At 42.7% G+C, this 19201-nt stretch overlaps 1 protein-coding gene across 1 annotated transcript in view; it reads left to right on the top strand.

Annotated features, from left to right (window-relative positions):
- Positions 1–1792: 1792 nt before the first annotated feature.
- TMC3 (transmembrane channel like 3) overlaps positions 1793–19201 on the top strand; it is a 44596-nt gene continuing 27187 nt past the window's right edge. Inside the window, exons 1-8 of the mRNA XM_065412720.1 lie at positions 1793–1902; positions 3275–3418; positions 8243–8318; positions 12482–12563; positions 14533–14639; positions 15501–15599; positions 15702–15844; positions 17834–17981. Coding sequence (XP_065268792.1) covers positions 1793–1902; positions 3275–3418; positions 8243–8318; positions 12482–12563; positions 14533–14639; positions 15501–15599; positions 15702–15844; positions 17834–17981 — 909 coding nt within the window. The remainder of the gene's footprint in view (positions 1903–3274; positions 3419–8242; positions 8319–12481; positions 12564–14532; positions 14640–15500; positions 15600–15701; positions 15845–17833; positions 17982–19201) is intronic.

Consider the following 19201-nt stretch of genomic DNA (forward strand, 5'->3'; position numbering starts at 1 on the left):
GTGTGCTGGTCCTCTTTGGGAACAGAAGATCTAGGAATTCCGTGTGTGTCCAGTGGATCGGGACTGGGCACTCTAGAGCAGGGTTTCTCAAACAGGGGTCGCCGCTTGTGTAGGGAAAGCCCCTGGTGGGCCAGGCTGGTTTGTTTACCTGCCCCGTCCGCAGGTCCGGCCGATCGTGGCTCCCACTGGCCGCGGATCGCTGCTCCAGGCCAATGGGGGATGCTAGAAGTGGAGGCCAGTACGTCCCTCAGCCCGCGCCGCTTCCAGAAGTCAGTTTAGTCATTGCCTAAGGCTTGTCAGGCTGGTGAACCAGGAAATCCTCTCTCAGCTGTTTCTAACAAATGCCCTACAGACTTCTGTGCTTTGGCAGCTCTGCTCCACAACTCCCACCTCCAATGGCTGTGTTAGCATGATGGGTTTTTGCAGCCTGGAGCCCAGAAGAGGGGGAGGATTCTTCAGTAGACCAGAGTCTATTTCCATTTTGCCCAAGTCTGCCCCGATGGGGAAAATTCAAGATCCATAAGTTATGTGGGAAAACGAGATCATATTTTCAGCTGTTAGTAAAGACAAAGAAAAAATGTTGACAGCTCTACTTTGCCCCAGGTCTTCTTGCAAGGTGGTGAGGCAGAGACTCTGGCAGCCTGGCCCAGTGCATTTGATTGTATTTCTCAGATGTTAATATGAACTTGTGCTTTCATCTCAATGCAGTGATGTGGGTTCTGGCCCTTTAAGGCCCTTTGTCTACACTGCAATGTAAGCCCAGGGTTAGTAGAAGCCATTTGGTTAATGAAAACCAGGGCTTCAGGTGAGGCTTGAAGTCACAACTTCAGCATGTCTCTACTCAGCACTGCTCTGTAAATACTAGGGGGTAGCCAGTTGAGCCACTGGAACACCCTCAGGTTAGCAGATCCTGGATTTGTTAACCTAGGACTTGTGCGTCTACACTCATTTATAACCCCAGGTTAGGAATTGTTGAACCCTGGGTCCCAACCTGAGGCTTCAGCATCTGCACTGCATTATGCAGGCTCGAGTCCAACTACCTGTATCCCAGACTTCCTGGCGGCCTCCCAAAATGTGGCTACTTTAGCCCTTTGTTCATGATGCGAAGTGGAAAAACTTGACTGTCCACCAAACTTGACTGTCCAGAGGACACAGAAAGTCGGCCCCTGGGATTGTAGAATACTTTTAGTGGACCCCCAGAGCATGAATCTAGTGGAGCTGCATCGACACTGCAAAGCAACAGGGCTTGAACCCTGGGTCCCGGCTTGACTCAAGCTCGGACCCTCCACTGCTGGGGGACTCCTGGGACCCTGGGGTCTGAGCTGAGGGTTAGCACAATTTGTGTGTAAACAGATGGGGTGGAAGTGGTTAGACTTGAGCCTGAGTTTGAACCCTGGGCTTATATTGCAGGGCAGACATACCCTAGAGATTAGTCACTATCATACTTGCAATGGCATCTGTGCTCTGGATTTTGGACTGCAGGATGCCCAGACACACTCTGGGAAGCTAGGTAGAATGCCCCAAGGATACCAGACTGAGCATCTTGTGTACTGCCACTTTAAGACTATCTATGCGTTGCCAGGTTTCAGGTCTTTCCCACTCTTAGGAGCACCAGCTGCAGGCGAGTAGTGTTCTGCTTTAGCAGGGCTCGGGAGTCATTCTGAGCTCTCTAGTTCCAGATAATAACATTTGCTGTTTAAGGTACTTCACCTGAGAGCCTAAGTCTTCCTTCTAGCCTTCCAGAATGCCATCTGCTGCAGCCGGGTCTAACACAGCTTCAGGTATTGCCAGAATGACAACAGTAAGTGGGTCTGCTGCAGTGAAAACTACGAAGTCCTGCAAAAGGCACAAAAGTGTGAGGCAGCATGCCAGCATGTATGTGTACAAGGAGCCACCCCACAGGTGAGAGATTTTCTTCTGTTCCACTTGTAATGCATATTAGATAAAACTATTATTGATCTGGGTGAAAAGAGGCATCACCCCTCTACATTTTCTGCTACAATCTATCCAAATGACGAATAAGAACATGAAGAGATAGAGGGAACCTTCCGTTATATTTTTCCTTAAATCCTTTTTTTTTTTTTTTTTAATGTTCCTTACAGGACCAAAATCATCTCCAGTGAGGTTTTATTTGAGTAATTCCAAAGGTGTCCCATTTTTCAGCAAAGCTGCAGGGAAGTTTTAGTGGGTGGCATTCCCAGCAAATGTAGGAAGCTGATATTAAATTGTTGGCTTTGTTTCATGTAGCATTGCAATTCTGTTTATATTGTTTCTAAAGGAAAATCTTAATTGCTGGAGCTTTTAGACGCGGTCCCCTGTAAGCATGAGCATTGCTTGTTCTTCACTTACAGTATACAGTATGCGTTACAGATGGGAACTGAGATCCTTAGCTCCACTGCTTAATTTGTAATGAAAGAGGTGTCGGGGCTCAAGTAATTTTTTTACATGCATAACGGATGCAGCAAGCCCAGAGGTGCCAGGGCTATGAACTGTCAAGCCTAGAGGTGCCGGGGCTCAGTCCTGGAAAGCCCTAGCACAAATTAAACACCTCTTAGCTCAACAAATACACTAACAACATCAGAAAAAGATAATTGTCTGCAGAAACCAGTATCTGGGTACATGTCTCATTTTCAGGGATGTGCTACTCTTAATGCCCCTGTAACAGGGTCCCACAGTTAATCCCCAGTACTCGCAGTGTGGAGGATTGAAGGGCTAGAGCATTCTAGGCATTTGTTATCCCCATTTTAACAAAGAGACACTGTATCCTAATCACAATCAAAGTAGAAGGTAGTGCTGCATACGGCAAATACATTTGTATTAAGTGCACTTGCTGGAAATGTTTACATAGCACTTAGTTCCTGAAAAATATACTGAGTGTATGGACAGGACAGCATGGTGTTTGAGCTGTATGATTTGAAATGTGGGGAGCTGGAGGGTCTGAATTCCTGCTGAGGGATACAGGGGTACTCCAAAATGCCTGACACTGCGTGCAAGCTGGTGCATTCCAAAGGCAAAAAAAATTGCTCTTCAGAAGTATTTTTCTGAGCTACAGGGATAAATGTCATCTCTGGCAGTGATAGTCTAGGAGTAGCCAAGGAAAGCGGTGACTCCAACTACAACAGAGAAATCAGTCCAATCCTTCCTCCAGTTTGGTGGACTCCTGTTGTTATGCTGTTGTTATAGACCGGATTGTATATGTGTCTATTCTTTGCTATAGTTCTGAATGGGAATAACTTGTTTTGTGTTTGTCCCCCATGGGTGTGGGTCTCTTCAGTAACTCAGGTGATGATAATGGTGATTTAAATGCGGACAGCAATGACCCAGAGCAGATCTTCCAGAATATACAATTTCAAAAAGAGATCATGGCAAACATCCGTTGCAGACCATGGCCCATGAGACAGAAGCTGAGGGCACTCAGGTAATAGAGTTTTCATGGACACTTTCACTCCCACCATTTATTACTGCTTTTCCAAGTCTCACAAATTTGTTAACCTAAATTAGGTGTGAGCATAGGAATGGCTTACAATTGCTAGAAAATCATGCAGCAGCTATCTTCCTACTGCTCCATCATAGAGTAGTACAAGGTTGGGAATCATAAGATTTTGAAAATTTAAAAGCTTATAAAAGTTGATTACAGCTCATTTTTGTACGTGTTCATTGAACTTTGGATCAGGCCAGAATAGCTTTGTCTTTCTCTTTGCCCAGCATCTACGGGGTGCTGTAGGTATCACACAGCTCTTCATTCTTTACACTTCTGCCTTGTTTTGGGCTCCAAATTCAGAATCTTTGTATTGTTGGTTAGTGGTGATCAGAGCTTTTCCTGAGCCATTTGGAATATTAAAACTATTAAATGATTTTGCATTAGAATGCTCAGGAAGGCAAGGCCGCCGGGGGGGGGGGAGGAAGGGGGGCAATTTGCCCCGGGCCCTGCAGGGGCCCCCACAAGAACGTCGGAGGCTCCCACCCACCTCCGCCTTCCCTCAGCGCGCCACGTCCAGGAGCGGCCCTGGACAGAGCTAAAGCAGCGAGGCACCAGCGGGACCTGAGCTCCTCCCACTCAGAGCCGCGTGGTAAGGGGGCGGAGCTGCAGCCGAGCGGCGGGAGCTCAGGTCCCGCTGGAGCCGCAACGCTGTCCAGGGCCGCTCCTGGATGTGGCGCGCTGAGGCTCCGGGAGAGGGAGGAGGCGGGGGTAAGCGGCATGGTAAGGGGGCCAGGGCCGGTGGGGTTGGATAAGGGGCAGGGAGTCCCGGGGACAGGGAGGGGGCTGAGGTTTGGGGGGGGGAGGTCAGGGGACGGGGAACGAGGGGTTGGATCGTGGGCATTCCGGAGGTCTGTCATGACTCAGTGGGGGGGTGGATAGGAGTCGGGGCAGTCAGGGGACAGGGAGCAGGGGGGGTTCATTGGGGGTGGGGTCCCGGGTGGTGGTTGGGGAGGTATCGGGGGGGCGGTGAGGGGACAAGGAGCAGGATGGGTCGGGTATTCTGAGAGGGGCAGTCGGGGGGCAGGAAGTGGGTGGGGGTCAGATAGGGGGCAGGGCCAGACTGTTTGGGGAGGCACAGCCTTCCCTACCCTAAAGCTCATTCAGCAGTTTGAGGCTTGCAGACAGCTATTTAACACAAAGAGCCAAACTGTTATCTTTTCCCTTAGGGCTACCATCCCTTTCACTTCTCAAATGCCAAATTATAGTCTACATTTAATTTCAGTGCCATAGGGAGATTCATGTCAGGGGAGGGTAGCTTCATTTAAAATTAGCCACTTTAGATTAACAGTGGTAGAGCCAAGTGAGCCATGGGGGAGGGATCACATGAGAAGAGCAATATCCTACACCACCTACCTCCTTCCCAACCCTACCAAGGGAGACCCCCCCTCACCTGCATTCCCCAAGGCTCCAGAGGGGTTAATTAAGTGGTTCTCAAACTTTTGACCCCTTTCACATAGCAAACCTCTGAGTGCGACCCCCCCCTTATAAATTAAAAACACTTTTTTAAATATTTAACACTATTATAAATGCTGGAGGCAAAGCAGGGTTTGAGGTGGAGGCTGACAGCTCGCAACCCCCAGTAATAACCTCGTGACCCCCTGAGGGGTCCCGACCCCGAGTTTGAGACCCCCCTGGGTTAATTTAATTTTAGCAATTTAATTTAATTTAATTCACATGTATGTGCTATTTTGAGCATTTCAGTTTTCACAGCATAGGCTCATCCCAGATTCTGGAACAAGCTCAAATGCTCAGTTCGTGGAGTATGTACATAGTCTATACTAAAGACAAACCCACAGTAACCGTCTCCAGTTTGCGAGGGACCCCATGGAGCCAGTCTCTAGGAAACAGATAAATTCATGGAGGTTAAGTCCACTAATGGCTATTAGCCAGGATAGGTAAGGAATGGTGTCCCTAGCCTCTGTTTGGCAGACGGTGGAGATGGATGGCAGGAGAGATATCACTTCATCATTACCTCTTAGGTTCACTCCCTCTGGGGCACTGTCGGTAGACAGGATACTGGACTGGATGGACCTTTGGTCTGACCCAGTATGGCCATTCTTATGTTCTTATGTTCTAACCTAAATGAATCCGAAGTTATGGAAACAGATATGAGTCAAGGAAGCCAGCAAAGTATTAGAAACCTGGAAAAATCTCTGACTGGATGGGCTCAGGCGTTCGGTCACAAGCTGAGGTGGTTCAAAAGTTTTGGATTTTTTTTAAATAGAATTTTTCATTGTTTCTTTAAACAATCAAACACAGCAAGCAGCAAATATTTGGCCACACACTTCTGAAACAAACCCCAAACCACGTTCAGGTTTTGGCAGGCGAATTTCAGCTTTTCAATTAAAAAAAAACACAACAAATTTTGAAGGAAAGCAGACATTGTCGTGATTTTTCTCTGCTTTTTAAAAACCCCTAGTTTTCAATCCAAAAAAAGGTTTGACGGAGAATATTTGTACAACCCTTTTAATAAGCTTTAGTGCCTTTTAGCACTAGCTGATGCTGAGAACCAGTGATACCTTGTAAAGATGACTTGAAAAGAAGTTTTCTCAAAACTGGGTTTGTGCCGAGATGCGGAAGGTATTTAAATGTTTATTTTTCCCAGGGCCGCCCAGGCGGGGGGGCAAGTGGGGCAATTTGCCCCGGGCCTCGCAGGGCCCCCATGAGAATATAGTATTCTATAGTATTGCAACTTTTTTTTATGGAAGGAGCCCCTGAAATTGCTTTGCCTCAGGCCCCCTGAATCCTCTGGGCGGCTCTGCAGGAAGGACCACTGTGATGTCACCATATGTATTGTACATTCTGTCAAAGATACTCAACAATATGTTATCAGCTAAATTCTGTCCTTGTGCTCTGTGAAACACTGTCAAAAACAGCACAACTTCCCACTATTCAGGAAGGCTGTGTTTGAAAGTAATGAGGCTTTGTTGGATGAGGAGACAGAATTTGGCACTTCAGCTTTTAAATTATGTTTCAAATACCAGAGACTAGTACCCATGTTTGCAGATTAATGAGGTACATGTAAACTGTTGACAGCATGCAATGTACTGTCATCGTGACCATAAAGTTTAAAGCCATAAGTGTTAATGGTTCCAAATTTGAAACACAGTATGAAAGTTCATAACTTTCTCTAATATCTTATCTAAACAGCATCAGTCTTTTCACTGTGCATTCAATTTGACTTTTTTTTTCCTTTCTATGAAATCTCTCCCTTGTCACCTCACTGTGTGCTGGAATGGCACTTTACTAACAAAGAAGGTTCATCGCTCAGGCCACCTTTGCCTTGTCTTGGGAAGCAAAGGGAGACTTTTCTCATATCCCTGGAGTGAGAACCCATAATTTGCAGCTAAACCCAAGCCGCCTTCATGGATGTGCAAATGCCCTGTTCCTGTCCTGTCTGATTGCCTATGGCCCCTATTCAGCTCCCACAAAAGTAAAAAAATCCCATAACTTTAGTGTAAGTATAAAATCATAGAATATTAGGATTGGAAGAGACCTCAGGAGGTCATCTAGTCCAATCCCCTGCTCAAAGCAGGACCAACACGAACTAAATCATCCCAGCCAGGGCTTTGTCAAGCCAGGCCTTAAAAACCTCTAAGGATGGAGATTCCACCACCTCCCTAGGTAACCCATTCCAGTGCTTCACCACCCTCCTAGTGAAATAGTGTTTCCTAATATCCAACCTAGACCTCCCCCACTGCAACTTGAGACCATTGCTCCTTGTCCTGTCATCTGCCACCACTGAGAACAGCCTAGCTCCATCCTCTTTGGAACCCCCTTCACGTAGTTGAAGGCGGCTATCAAATCCCCCCTCATTCTTCTCTTCTGCAGACTAAATAAGCCAAGTTCCCTCAGCCTCTCCTCATAAGTCATGTGCCCCAGCGCCCTAATCAGGCCCGGCTCCAGGCACCAGCGCAGCAAGCAGGTGCTTGGGGCGGCCAACGGTAAGGGGCGGCACGTCCGGCTCTTCGGCGGCAATTCGGCGGCGGGTCCCTCAGTCCCTGCCACCGAATTGCTGCTGAAGAATGAAGCGGCGGCGGTAGAGCTGCCGCCGATCGCGGCTTTTTTTTTTTTTTTTTGCCACTTGGGGCAGCAAAAACACTGGAGCCGGCCCTGCCCCTAATCATTTTCACTGCCTACCGCTGGACTCTCTCCAATTTGTCCACATCCCTTCTGTAGTGGGGGGACCAAAACTGGACACAATACTCCAGGTGTGGTCTGGAGTAGGATTAGGCCTGTATGCATATCTTGTCCAATACCTCTGATTAAAATGTAACCAGTAGTTTAATATTAATCAGTTGCTATATTGATCAACCCCATGCTTTAGACTATACTTTCAGAAGAAGTGTTGGTATCCACATAAACTGAACTAAATGAGGTATTATATTGTTTTTACTTTGAGACAATTTAGGTTACATTGTTACAGAAAAATTCAAGAAACCAGGGAGCAGGGCACAGGAAAAAATGTTACTGAAGCTCTCCCTAAAGTGAAAATCTTACATTCGTTTTGCAAACTGTTGGGATCTGATCCTGTGGTTCTTTCTCAGACAAAACTCCCATTAATTTAAATTGTTAGCAATACTCTTATTTTAAGTAAAAATGAAGTTTTGCCTGAGTAAGGACTTCAGGATTGGGCAGGTAGTCTGTTGTGACAATATTTCCCATTACTTGGCAACTTTCATTTATGTGTGGTATGGCCCAAGTTCAGAGTGTAATAAGATTTTTGGTTACATGAAATAAAGATTTTGTCTTCCTCTGCAGACAAGCTAAGGAGATTGTGTTGAAATATGAAGGCAGGCTCACTAGAACAAGAGGTTACCAAGCAGCTGGTGCAGAGGTACGTCTGCTTTTCATTAAAACTACAGCTCTTTCCTATAACAATTATCTGGAATTCTCATTTACAGAAGTACCTATTTTCTGTGAAACACTGCTCCCCAGTTCAAGAATTGTGTGGAAGAAAAATCCAGTTATAAGCTTCTTTTTTCTATTAAGAATTTAGTAATTACATTTTTGCAAACTAATTTGATGTATGAGGGATGGGCCTCGTTCCGGTAACATGAGTATTTTTTCTTTTCAAATACTCCAGCAAATAATGTGTGTCTGCCAGAAGGTTGGTGATGGGAACAGGAGCCAAACAATGTGTATTCTATAAAGAGTTGTTTTGCTGAAGTAGGGGCCCAAGTACAGTCATTTAGTATGAGAAGTGTTTCTGCCTTTTTGTTTTCAAGGTAATGTTATGAACACTTTGGGGAGAGATCCTGTGGAAAAATAGTATGTGATCTAGGGTTATCACCTTTCTAATGGATGGTAACCAGACCCCCGAGGCCCAGCCTTTGCCTTGCCTCTTTCCCCAGGCCCCACCCCTGCTCCGCCTCTTCCCCCAAGATCCTGCCCCTGTCACTCACAAGTCTTCACCAGCACAGCCGAGGCCACCTTGCCTGCCACCTGTGGGCTGCACAGGGCCATGCGCCACCACCAGCTGCATGAGCAGCCTGGCTCTGGAGATGGCAGCAGCTGCTGCTGCATTGCCTCCTTCCTTCCACTTTGGGTTGCCACCTTTTCCACAGATTAAAAAGAACAGACATCAGGGCTTGTCAGATGGCATCCGGGGACTGTGCTGAAAACCAGACAGGTGCCAGGCAACCCTAATGTGATCATGTAATTAAAGACTCTATCATAATGCATACGCAGAAGGGGACTGAATTAAGGTTGCACAGGCAACCTCAATACTGGTACTTCCTAACTTTTGAGGACTTGCATTTACAAACTTAATAATGTGCTTGTACTGTACTGTACTGTGGTGTGTGTGTATGTGTGTAATAGAATATAAAATGCAGGATAACCAAACTAAAAATTGTAAGGCTAAATATTTATCTGTTGTTCTATTGACACATAAACAACAGTACTTTAGCTTTGCTCTTATGTCATCAGAAACAGTTGATAAAAAATACAACCTTCCTGGATAGTGGAAAGTTGTGTTTTATTGGTCTGTCTGAGGGGGCGGGCCCATGCACACACACACATTAGGCATTATGAGTGAAGTTTTGCCATTGACTTCACTGGGGCCAAGATTTCACCCGGTTTGAAAGATTTGAGTGCCTAAGGACTTTGAACAGCAGACACCTGCTAAATTGTACAGGTTGGACTTGCTATATTGTAACAAAATTTTGGCTTTTGCTTTATACTTCACAATGCCCTCAAAGTCTGTGGGTATCTCATTTAATTATCCATGTTGTGTGTTTTTACTTGTCTCTGTTCTGAATACATCTATATATTTCAGAAGTTCATTACCAGTAATTATTGTGTTTGGCGTAATAGTATTAGCTTGCTGGCTATGAATTAGGGAAACTAGAAAGTCCTTTTTTTTTTTTTTTGTAAAGGGTTAAATTCGCAGCACAAGCTAGAGAGCTGAATTGTTCTTTAAACTAGGGAGACAGGTTTAGACAGTTTTTTCCAGAAGAATATTGACCGATGGCCCATTTGGCAAATCATGAAATACACAATAGAAGCATTACACCACCAGAATAAGCATTCACTGGTTGAATAGCCTGAGAGTAGGATACTTAATTAGCAACTTGTAAGAGTTTACTAACCCTTCCATAGGTTTTGCACCCATCACCGTAGCCATAGTTTTAAAAAAAAAAAGAGCTGGCAAATGGTATGTAGTATTATTTTCTAGCAATTAGATTAAATCACTTCTAAAGTATTGTTCATTATGATTAAAACTAATAAATCAATGTTTGTTCATATAAAAATTACCCAGAGTCTTGACTATGAAGATGAAAATTATTATTCCTTTTTATTCAGGTGATCAGTATGCAGGACTAGAAGTTATTTTTTTATCAATGCTACTCGAAGCTTTTTCAGATTGACATCCATATATATATAATTTATATGCCTGCAGTGCAACCTGTACGTGTTGCTTGATCCCTTTTCCAGCCTTATGAACACTGCTTTCCAATTAAAGTAGCGACTTTGGTGCAGTTCATAGCATCTGTTAATTCTTGCAATAACACCTTAATAGCATCATAAAAATTAATTAACTTTGACCATGTAGATTGATGCATTTATTAATTAAAATGTAAGTCTGCTTCTGCTTTGGCTTTAGCAGATTAGACTATTTGTAATATGTTGATATTGCCATTTGCTTATATATATATATATTTAAAATAACTAGATCTACTGTAAATTTGTGTTTAAAAATGACTAATGTACATAAATGTTGTTGCCATCCTGTTCATCACTGAATTTCAGAATATACAATATTTCTCTACTTTTTACGAAACAGAAGCAGATAGCATAAGAAAATGTCTATGAAATTATCTTGAATTACCTGATAAAATACTGTACTTGCATATAGTCAATTTACAATAGATAGTAAAGTTACTATTCATTTCTGAATTAAATAAGAAAAGTTATTATAATGTTTTGTGAGTAGAGGTTACTGGCATGAAATAATATGAGTGCATATTTAAGGTTATATTTTTATTTCAAGGACTATCAAAATTTGTCCTCAGTTGTGCACACAGTCACTTGTGCATTCTCATTTGCACATGCAAATGCCATTGTGTGTGAAAAAACTGTCTATTGTCTATGAAAATAATTAGGCACACACAAATTAGAGGCTGAGTTGAGGTCCCTTTGAAAATGTGTCCAAAGCGCTCGAAGTAAATCCTCAAGCATAGAGTTGAGACCGCGTGATTATGCTGCAGTTCAGTATTAATGATCACTGTCTCTAAGAAGAATTAGGACTTAGCTCAGAGTTACTTGCTCTTATACATTTGAAATTAGGTGTTATGTAGTCATTCATTCAATAAGAAATCTGGTTTCTTATTCAGTAGGATTCCTTAATAAAGTACATAAACACTGTGATAAATGCTGGCTTAGTCTGGTAACAATTTCTGAATCTGTTTAAAATGCTTTGTGCTCATAAATTCATCTACTTTTGCATTCTCTCTCCGATGCATACTTTACTTCACTTAAATATTCATTTTCCTTGTCACAGGTTTAGTTTATTCTTATCTTTCTTATTTCTTGTCTAAGGGTCATAGGGTGCTCTCAGTCACTTTTGTGCAACTCTCCTTGAGTTTATCCCTGAGGTTGTTCTGTAGATGGAAGTTGAACTTGAGAGAGAAAGCAATGTTTGCATCTCTCCAGAAGAAGAGTCTCCACAGAGTAGGCAGAGGGGGGAAATAAGGCATGATCCCCTACATCAAAGCAAAATAAATCTTTCTTGTTCTGTTGACGTACATGTTCCACAGCAAAGCTCTTATGGTGTAGGAGATGTAAGTGTAACAATTCTTACCAGCAGTGAACTTGGAATCTTGAGCACTGAAGCCCAAACCTCTACCATTTGAGCTAAAGGAGTAACTGCATTAGCTGAAAGCAGAGGTAGGGTGTTATCCTCAGTGTGGGCATAGACTTTAGAGGTATGTTACATGAAGAATTCCTTTCAACTAAGAATGTAACTCTTATGCAAAGCATTAAAGGTTCTGTGTTGCTGTTAATATATACAGCTTCAGACAAATAATGTGCTGATGTATTAAAATATATCTCAGGTATATTTCAAATGGGTCTAAATTTAAAATATATTGTATTTTTGGTGGGTACCCTCATTGGTTGTTCCAGATATAAAAAGAGTGGTGGAAAATGCTCTTTGTAGGGTATTCTCTTAAGATCATTAAAACTTCTCTCTTATATATGCATGTGTGCTTTAGTGATTAGAGCATTCACTTGGGAATTGGGACTCCTGGATTCTGTACCTGGTTCTCTGACTTCTGGAAAGTTTCTGAACTGTCTGTCCCCGCAACCATGACTCAATTTATGTATCTTACGTACCTCACAGGAGTGCTGTGAAACTTCTTAGTTGTTTTTTATAACATGCTTTCTGATACTAGATGAAAGATGCTACACATGGACAAAATACTTTCATACCTTTTTGACAATTATTGCTTTATGTGCAAAAGTTACAAATCTCTTATTTCTGTGCCCTTTTCTTAGCTCTGGAAGAAGTTTGTTCGGCTTGCATATAACTTTATGGTAATCTTCATTCCTTGGGAAATGAGAATAAAGAAAATAGAAAGTAAGTATGGAGATTTAGTGGGATTGTGCAATGCAAACCATGCTAAAATACTAGGCTTAAGGGTTATGTTTGAACTCACTGAATTAGTGAAATATATAATAATATTATAAAAACATTAAAAGTTTCATCAAAGTAGTGTGGTTGTCATTAAAAAGTCAACACATGTATTACTCTTGGTGTGTTAGATACCACATTTGTTTCTCAATTATAGTCTTTAGTGATACTAGTATAATGTTACTACAGTGTGGCAACTGTAGTTTAAAAGGCCCTGTAGCGCTATAAACTGCTGAAGTATTTTTGCAATACAGACATAGGCCCAGATGTCTGTATTGGGTCTGGCCCAAGATGTGCTCAGCACAGGACATGGAGTGGGAAAACTGGATCAAAGCCATCTCTCCAGCCATTTGGCCTCTAATATAATACTCTGAAACCTGATATAATTTAGACAGTGGCAATTCAGGCCATATTTCCTTTTGACTCTTGTCCATCCCTGACCTGCCTCTTACATCAGCAAGCTGGGAGCAGATGTCACAGAGCCAGCTATGTAAGGGAAATTCTCCTAAAGCAGAGAATCTCCACTTGCCCTGTTAGAAGCAAAGGGAATGGAGCCGGGAGCCGAGACCTCACATGTAGTCTATATTTTAAAACTAAACTTTCCCTCCAGTGTAAAGTGCTTTGAGATCTATGGATGAAAAGCACCATATAAGAGCTAAGTATTGTGATTGACCACCTTTAATAACTATATTAAAGATGGTCAAAAATGGAAAATATATTTTCCTGACAATGTTCACATCTAGTTCTAATCTTGTTCTAAATGGAAGGGATTTTTCTGTACTGCAGATATTTTCACGTGGATAAAAACAGCTCCATAATTTTGACAATTTATTGGCAACTACTGTATTTATTTGGCTGTAAAATGAATGTTCAGACCAGACCATTCAGACTTTTTACACTGCTCCCTGTTTGTATCAACTAAGGGAGCCAGCAGTGTATGTACCAGTGGGCTCTTCCTGCTCCTTCCAGATGACAAGCGAACATTCTCCCTGTCTACATGGTGTAGTATTCCTTCCCGACATGCAGTAAGGGCCTAATACAATCTGCCTCCACCCCACACACCTAGTTGTTAAAACCCTTCTGACCTTCTTGAAATTACAAGCACCCAGACTGCCCATTTATCCGCTTCTGCATCACCTTAATGACCAACATTGCTGACCCAACCAGTCGTGTGCCAGGGTCCCTAATCCCACTTATGTAATGGAGATTGTGGATGTCAGTCTGAGGCCCCATGTGACTTGCTTTGCACAAAGCCTGCAATACTTAGGACCAACTGTGATCATGTGGACAGTGATGGAAATCAGAATTTTTGTGTAATAAAATTGTAAACAAAGAGGGCCTGATTCTCTACTCCTTAATGGTGTTATGAATTATGAGTAGTTCTGCTGTAGCCAATGAAGATGCACTGTGGAAATCAGAATTGGAACCACTATTTTCAGTCCAGACAAAATCAGGAGATATTGGAAATAGCACATTTTAAAAAGGACTGATCTTATTAAGTTTCCAGCCTGGTTTGCAGAGCAAAATGGTTTGCATAAACTTAAGATGAGAATTCTTAGATGCCGAACTAAACAGGTGAGATTAACTACTAATAATAGCTACACATGCATTTTGATGTAAGTTTCTGTATAAACAGCAAATAAGAAGCTATGTATAACCTGAACCAAGAAGATTCCTGTGATCATAACTACTTCACTTGTAAATGTTGATTTAAAAATGATTTTTAAACCTATGAATAGCAGTTTATATTACAGTTCTGTATTATTGATGTTATAGCATTTTCTCTGTCTTGATCTGTGCATTGCAGAGAAGGAAAAGTTGTTGTTTTTTTTAATGATCAAATAATACTTCATTAATAAGTGATACAGCTTCTGATAGGCTTCATAGCTGATATAAGTATTTCCTGTGGTTTCAGGTCATTTTGGATCTGGAGTTGCCTCTTATTTCATCTTTTTGAGATGGCTATTTGGAATCAATATTGTGCTTACCATAATGACAGGAGCATTTGTGGTCTTACCAGAGGTTAGGACATATCTCCAATATCTATAGAAAAACACTGACTGTAGCATTTCCCTTCCTGAATTAAATAAATGTTCTGCTCAAAGGCATACATGATTTTTTCCGAGTGTACAATTTAAATGATTTAAAATACTTTCCTCTGTTGAGCATTATTCTGCCAGAGGAGGAGAGAAACTTGCCATTAATGTCTCAGATGACATTTTACCAACATACTAATGTAATGTAGATGTTTCTGATTGCTGATATTAGGGACCCAATCCTGCAAGGTGCAGAGCACGTGTTGAGCACCCGAAGCGTCTCTTCGCTTCATCTGGAGAAATCGGTGCTCAGCATCTCTCAGTTTTTGGCCCTTAGAGCCTGATTTTCAGATGTTCTGAGCATCCACAACTCTGTGACACTTCAGCTGGAGCTCTGTGTGATCATCAGTGCAAACCAGGCCTTTAGTGTCTATATTGTCTTATGTATAAAGAGAAAAAGTCTAGCACACCAATCTAATATAGTAGGAAGCAGGTTTTAATGTACATCAGTGTGATAAATGATCTAAAAATTTATCTTCCCCATACATTATACTGTGCTTTAATAGCTCTTATGTCTATACAGTAATAACTTACCTAAAAATTAGACTTCAGGGGCTAAATTCTGCCATCAGATAGACATGGCCAACACCCATTGACCTCAGCAGGAGTTGAATGCAGAATTTGTCACTACACTTCTAGTTTAGGAGAATGAATGACAGTAATAGTACTTCTGATACTTCCCCTCAGGTAGGCAGTTTGTTGCAGCTTGTTTCGGGCTGTGCTCAACAGACCATGTGGTAGCACTGTCTGCTTTACACAGTTTTTAAGACCTTTTCTCTCTTATCAGCTCCTGGCAGGAGCGCCATTTGGAAGCACTATCAGCAAGACCATCCCAAAGGAGCAGTTTGCATCAGCACAGGACCTGGACACCATCTGGTCACTGGGGGCAAGGCTTAAAAGCACACTTCATTGCTTTGTTGCATGAATTCTTCGTGTGTTAATTTAATCAGGTGTGGGTGCTGATGTTGACTGTATGTTGTCTTTGCAGGGTTATCTCCAGTACTCTGTTTTATTCTATGGCTACTATGGCCGAGATCGGAAGATTGGGAAAGCTGGGTATCGGCTGCCCCTGGCTTACTTCCTTGTTGGAATGGCAGTATTTGCTTATAGCTTCATCATCCTCTTAAAAAAGTAATGTTTCCCTTTTATTGGTGTTTGCCCAGAGATATATAGTCAGGCCGTTTGAATGATATATTCTTTCCCCTTCCCTCAAAGAGTTCCTCCTGGATTTAATTCTGTAATTCCTGTATCGTATTCAAGCCTGCTAATATCAGAGAGGCATCTTTACTGGTAGATTAAGGACAAGACCGGGATCCAGGAACTCCTGAGCTCTAATTGTAGCTTGTTCTTTTGCTGTCACTTACCCTGTCTCCTTCAGCTTCCCTGTCTATAAAATGAGGGTAATGTTTAGCAATCTCTAGGAGTGTTGTGAGCATTATATAGTTAATGTCTGTACAGTGCACTGAAGATGTAGGGCCTGATTTTCACTGAGGACTTTATCAGGCTTCCATTCTTCCAGAACAAGTATTATGACAAGAAACTTAAATTGCTACCTGTACATTTGCCGTACTATGATTCCTATCCAGTTAAATACAAATATAAGAATGCTGTCATAAAACTCTTCATGTTGCTTGAACTGGTACACTGCACAGTACTCAAATGTGGGCCTATTTATTTCCTTTGCTATTTAGGTAGAAGGACTGGAAGTAACATAGGCAAGAGAGCCTGCCAGTGCTGACCATAAATCTAGAAACGTGCAGTACTTAGTGGGGCAAGGTCACTTTATCCTCTCTCCATTCAGTTTCCCTTCCTCTCAGGGTAACTAATTGTCTGATAAGTTGCAGTCCAGGAGGATTTTTAATATGAGCTGTAATAGCTGTGTCAGCCACAAAAACTATCACTCCTTTTTCATTAGATCTGTTATTTTAGATCAGGATGGTCATTGTTTTGGACACTGGTTCACACACTGATTACACATTCAGGTTCTGGATGAGGTCTGCTTTTCTCTACCTATGAAGGGTGCCGCCTTAGGTCATTGACTCTTTGTTTGCCCATCTGTTGTGACCCTTCTACCATTTCCTGTCTGAGGTGAAACAGTTCTTATTAGCCTCTGGTAAGCCACACCAGATGCACATTGTATTGTGTTATGTGAAACATCTCTGGAATAATATATAGTCATATGGCAATGGTAGACCCATATGGCTATTACATACACAGATGGGCCACATTTCCAGAGAAAAGGAGGAGGTGACTGAATTTCTGACTGCTATGCTGATCCAATGAAGATATTTGAACCAACTATTTGCTGTACAGTAAAATTCTACCTATTTAATTATTTTCTATGATACTTAGAGAGAAACATGGTCTCATTTAATGTATTGTACAGCACAAACTCATATTTAATATTCTGAAGAAAACCGAGCACAAATATCTTTGATTAAAACAATATAATTTTATTTTCATATTGTTGGGGTAGTTTTTTTGTAATGATCACCTAACTCCTTTAAAGACCTGGAATTGATTTCTTACATCCTTACGAAGGTCTACTCATCTGAGATGGGAGGGCTATTTTTTAAAACAAGGTTTTTTAAAACTAGGTTTTTCATCTGACTATCAGTTGTCTTTTTACAGTGCCATCGCTATTGTTATCTGCATTCATAATAAAGGATAGCCATCGATCCTGTGTAAGATCATCACATTTTTGCCAAGCTATCTCTTGATCATAGTGACAATGTTCTTACCTTGCCATGACACCTTTCCTCCAATCAGATCCGACACAGAGGTTTTAAAAGTGAATTTTGTCTGGTGAAAGGTATAAGATGGACAGCCCTTGAGACTGAAGTCTTCTATCAGAAACAGGCAGCAGTGCACATTTTCCCATACTATCCAACCAATGTGCTTGAACTCTGAATTGGAGTATGCATTCCTAGGGACAAGGAGTAATTCAGTCTCTATATCTTTCTCTGTTCTTAGGTTCTCTAGTGAGATTGCCAACAAAGATACCAGTTAATTCCAATTTTGGTCATTTTTTGTGGTATAGACACCTGTGAGCCAATTACCATCACATAAACCGTCACACATTGACAACAATTAACATTTATTATTATTATTCTTTTCCAGAATGGCGAAGAACTCAAGAATGAGTCTAGCAAGTGCCTCTGATGAAAATTATACTTTCTGCTGGAGAGTGTTCTGTGCTTGGGACTATTTAATAGGAAATCCAGAGGCTGCAGAAAGCAAAGCTGCTGCAATAGTTAATAGTATCAGGGTAAGCAACGAGACTCTGAGCAAAAGCATAGTTTAGGTCAGAGGAGGGCAAACTACGGCCCACAGGCCACATCCAGCCCGCGGGACCGTCCTGACGGCCCTTGAGCTCCCAGCCGGGGAGGCTAGCCCCTGGCCCCTCCCCTGCTGTTCCCCCTCCCCCGCAGCCTCAGCTCGCCGTGCCGCCAGCGCTCTGGGCGGTGGGGCTGTGAGCTCCTGCCGGGCAGCACGGCTGCCAGTCCTGGTGCTCTGAGCAGTATGGTAAGGGGGTGGGGAACGGGGGGGTTGGATAAGGGGCAGAGGATCCCGGGGGGCAGTCAGGGGACAGAGAGCAGGGGGCATTTGAATAGGCGTGGGAGTCCTGGGGGGCCTATCAGGGAGCGGGGGTGTGGATAGGGGTTGGGGCAGTCAGGGGACAGGTAGCAGGGGGGGTTGGATAGGGGGTGGGATTGCAGGGGGCAGTTAGGGGCAGGGGGGTCTCGGGATGGGGCGGTCAGGGGACAAGGAGCAGGGGGGGTTGGATGGATCGGGGGTTCTGAAGGGGCAGGAAGTGGGAGGGCACAGATAGGGGGCGGGGGCCAGGCTCTTTGGGGAGGCACAGCCTTCCCTACCCGGCCCTCCATACAGTTTCGGAATCCCGATGTGGCCCTCAGGCCAAAAAGTTTGCCCACCCCTGGTTTAGGTCTATTGCTTTGTAAATAGCAGAGTGATTTTTCATCCATTCCATTCCATACTGTTTCTTTCCTGTTATGCATTGTGTTTATTTCTGACTCTGATTACCTAGCAGAGGGCTAGTATCAAATATCTTACTGCTGCTTCATGCACTTGATCTGTGTGCCCAACTTTCACTGATGACATGAGTTATGGTTAACAGGCATGATATGTCATTTTGTCACGTGACACTTTTTTCAACAGTGTCATTCCATTTCATTTATTGTGTGATGTTCCAACAGCAACATCTCAATCCCCATTATTACATGTGTTGTTTGGAGTTAAAAACCTTGAGACAAATTCATCCTTGGTGCAACTCTAATGAATCTTTGAATCAGGATCCTTTTAGTAACCTGATAACATGCATTTATATTGTACTTTCATCAAAATAGTTCAGGGGCATTTTATAACTAGATCAACATTAAAAGCTGCATTAAACATGAACCCTTTCCATTTAGATTTTAAAAAATAGACACAGCTTTCCTAATATCCAGAAGTAATTGATTCCATAAC

The sequence above is a fragment of the Emys orbicularis genome, chromosome 10, assembly GCF_028017835.1.
Source record: "Emys orbicularis isolate rEmyOrb1 chromosome 10, rEmyOrb1.hap1, whole genome shotgun sequence".
Lineage (NCBI taxonomy): Eukaryota > Metazoa > Chordata > Testudines > Emydidae > Emys > Emys orbicularis.